This window comes from Hipposideros armiger, unplaced genomic scaffold (genome assembly GCF_001890085.2).
Source record: "Hipposideros armiger isolate ML-2016 unplaced genomic scaffold, ASM189008v1 scaffold_753, whole genome shotgun sequence".
Taxonomy (NCBI): Eukaryota; Metazoa; Chordata; class Mammalia; order Chiroptera; family Hipposideridae; genus Hipposideros; species Hipposideros armiger.
Window position 1 is genome coordinate 991,313 of NW_017732103.1, and position 3,915 is coordinate 995,227.

At 33.3% G+C, this 3,915-nt stretch overlaps 1 protein-coding gene across 4 annotated transcripts in view; it reads left to right on the top strand.

Moving 5' to 3' along the window:
• CUNH6orf118 (chromosome unknown C6orf118 homolog) overlaps window positions 1–3,777 on the top strand; it is a 23,431-nt gene extending 19,654 nt beyond the window's left edge. For all 4 annotated transcript variants that reach the window (XM_019628174.1, XM_019628176.1, XM_019628177.1 and 1 more), the window contains one exon: window positions 1,031–3,777. In XM_019628174.1, the coding sequence (XP_019483719.1) occupies window positions 1,031–1,094 (64 nt within the window). In that variant the 3' untranslated portion in view covers window positions 1,095–3,777. The remainder of the gene's footprint in view (window positions 1–1,030) is intronic.
• Window positions 3,778–3,915: the final 138 nt, after the last annotated feature.

Genomic DNA, 3,915 nt, shown 5'->3' on the forward strand with positions numbered 1-3,915 from the left:
GTTATCACAATATTATTGACTATAATCCCCATGCTGTACATTACATCCCCATGACTTATTTGTTTCATACCTGAAAGTTTGGACCTCTTATTCCCCTTTATCTTTTCCCCCTTTTTAAATTTTTCAATTACAGCTGACATTTAATATTATTTTATATTAGTTTCAAGTGTACAGATAGTGGTTAGACATTTATATAATTTATGAGTTGATTCCCTGTCTAGTCTAGTACCCACCTGGCACTATCCATAGTTATTACCATGTTATTGACTATATTCCCTATGCTGTACTTTACATGCTCCTGACTATAACTAACAATTTGTATTTCTTAATCCCTTCCCCTTTTTCACCCACCTCCCATATGGCAACCATCAAAATGTTCTCTGTATCTATGAGTTTGTTTCTGTTCATTTATTTTGTTCTTCAGATTCCACTTATAAGTGAAATTATATGACATTTGTCTTTTGTTATCTGACTTACTACACTCAGCACAATACCCTCTAAGTCTATCCATGTTGTTGCAGATGGCAAGTTTTTTTGTTTGTTTGTTTGTTTTTTACAGCTGAATAATATTCCATTGACTATATCAGGGGTGCCAAAAAAATGTATACAAGTGGACATTTTGGTCAACATTGCTCAAGCAGTAGTTTGCCATAATCAGAAGTGTCTAGCCTTCGAGCACGTCTTGTAATTGCAGAAGTCAAACGTGATTTGTATTCATCTTTTGTTATTGGATATATTGAGTATTACAATTTTAATAGTTTTCCTTCCTTAAAACGTGTATACATTTTTTNCCACACTGTACTTAATATGGAAAATTGCAGGGGGTTTGCCCTTATGTACAGAGAATCTTTGCTACATTCAAGGCCAAAACTCTATGAAACTAACCTTTAAAATCGAAGTGGAGGATTGCAAACACTCATTTTGTGTTTTTGAGCAAATGTGTCCTAAAATAGATGTTCATTTTGAAACTTTTTTTATGCTTAATTTACATTTTTCTAATCTATTATATTTATTTGTTATATATTTTAAGGAACCTTTGGGAGTTTATTAAAGAATTTGTGCAATTAAAGGAAACAGACAATAACTCTCAATGACTGGGAAAATGACCTATGAAAATTCACAACCACCATGTACATAGTGTGGATGTTTGCAGACATAAATTAATGAAGATACATTTGGCTTTGTCAGTTTTAATCTCTAATAAAATTAATGTGATATGTGTACCCTACTCAGGATATTGAAATAAATACATGTGTGCATGTGATTAGTTTTACTTTTTTATACATAATTCATAGCAATAACAGTTTTTGCAGTATTTTTTTCTTTCATTCAATAACTTTCTGCAGGGAAAAATATTTTCAAATATTTGAAAGGGATAAGAAATTCAGCACTGCTGCAGTACGGATCAAACTTGTTTCGCATTTTCCAATGCTTATGTATAGGCATTTAATAAAATGTAGTGGTCATCTGATTGATATTTATTTAATTAAATAATCTTTACTAATTGTAAATGATACAGCATTCTACAAATGTTACAACTCCAGCATGGTGCTTTGCACTGTACACATCTTAGCTGATTGTGAGCTGCATGGCCACATTGTGACTTGGGTTTTTTTTTTAATCCCTACTTTAGCTATAAACTTATCTGGGCACTTAGAGTAATGCAATTCCAATTTCTTTGGACAACCATGTATAGGGCTGGTGTGAAGTTCAACTACAAGGGGTGAAGTACAAAATGAAGGCTTTAATCCTAACTTGGACTAGTAGAGTTTGAGGTCAGAGAGAGAGAGAGATGCTTTTCCTGGGGCATGCTTCACCCTGCTTTTAGAGATTCGATGGTGGCAGCTGAAACTGAACATTCTTACCGGACACAGAAACAAATGGGACCTCATTCACGTACGTTGAGTTCTCTATGGTCAAGTTGCCTCCTATTGGTTATTTATGTTCACTAGAATCTTATTAAGTAGGCACCATTCTCCCATTACACAGGGGAGAAAATTAAATGTGATGTGGTGAATTGATTTGTTTAAACTACACTGTAAATAATAGAGCTGGAATCCGAACCCAGTTTTGGCTCTCTCAGTTTCTAAACTCTCATCACCACATCATGCTGCTCATTTATTTGTAACTCCAGTCAAGAAACAGGGAAATGAGTTTATGCCAAAGAGTGACATCAAGACCACTAGCGCTAACAGCAAGCAGACCAGCGAACAAAGCTGTTTGGAAATGTGAAAGTTGAGTTTTTCTTGGGCAATAAGGGTAAAATTTCAGAACATATACATTATTTTCTGAGAGTGTATGTTTCAATATTATAAAAGTTATACTGACTCCTCTTAAAATTTTTGGAAAATACTCGACAGTGTAGAAACCTAGAAAAATGTCCATATTTCTGTACACTCAGAGGCTATCAATGTTCATACTTTGGCATATATGCTCATTCCTGATATTTTTTTCTAGTTTTTTAAACACATTTTTTTTCTTTTTGCAAAAATAATGTGACCTTTTCCACTCAAACTACTGTTTAATATGTCTTCCCAAGTCACCTGTTTTCAATAATAAGCAACCATTTATTGGATAATCTTTTCATCAGAATAAAAATATAACTATTCATAACATCACACACACACACACACACACACACTAGGAATGTTTGATCAAACCAGATAACTTTAAACTCTCCGTCAACTTTTACATGTATGGATTAAAAACCAAGGCCCTCGTGTTAAAGATTAAGAACAGAGAAACAATTGGACTAATGAATTTCTCCAAGATTCTTCAGCAAGCTAAGGGGATAATTAGAATGAAAACTGAGATGTCCGGTCTTTCAGACCATTCCTTCAGCACCTTGTCATTCTCTAAGAAGGAAACGCGCCATGCAGCATTTTCTAAAAATAACGCATTTTCTTTTTTGAGCCTCTCTTGGGACTCGCCAGGTATAGACAGAAGCCTCTGCCAGTCCCGCAGGCCTCTCTCCTGCCTTGTGATGCGGGAGACAGAAGAACAGAAGGAAAGGCAGTTGAGGGAATTGGGAAAATGCTCAAGGACAAGGCATTAATAGTAGCAGAATAGAAGTGTCTTAGCACCAAAATATTCTAGATGATGTTTAAAATTGCATGGAATATGAGAAGACGAATATGTATTTAATACAGTTTTACCACAAAGGATAATTTGCCACTAGGTTAAATTTACCTAATAACTATGTATTTCTATCAAAGAATCCTGAAGTGTATCAATGGAAATTTACATTATATATATATATATATATATATATATATATATATAATATATTCATAATATGAATAAAAACATTGACCTAATTAGCAGAATGAATGAAGTAGCAATAACTTTAATAAAAAAATATTGTCTTGTTTATGAATTAGTTTTATAAACTTAATTAATTTGAACTTGCAATTAGCGAGATCATTTAAACTTGTCTACAATATGTCTTTATCTTTAGAATGCTGAATATCTTAACTTGGATTTGGTCCCATATTATAATTTGTTTTAGATCCATTCATAAATGTAAAAATAAATTTTAAAGAGGAACACTTTTACAAGAGTCAACTATAATTTTCAGTCTCCATTTATTGTTATTGTCGAAGCCTGATCTAAAATTTGTTACCTTGTCACCAGTGTTCCCCGTGTGTGACAGCCTTTCAGTTGTTACATGCTAACGAATAGTATGTTTTGTGTCCAAATGTACATAAATCCTTTGGATCTAGTTCATTCAAAATGTGTACTATGTCAATAACTATTAAATTTTGTCTATAGACATGCCATTTCTGCCATGTTTTCTTCTTGCAAAGTTTAACAGGAGAATTTTAATTTCAGTTTGAGTTTCAAGTTTCTTCTATTAGTGTGCGTTGTAGATTTATTCTTGTATCTTTCTTGCCAGGAATAGTGGGAATCAGGGCA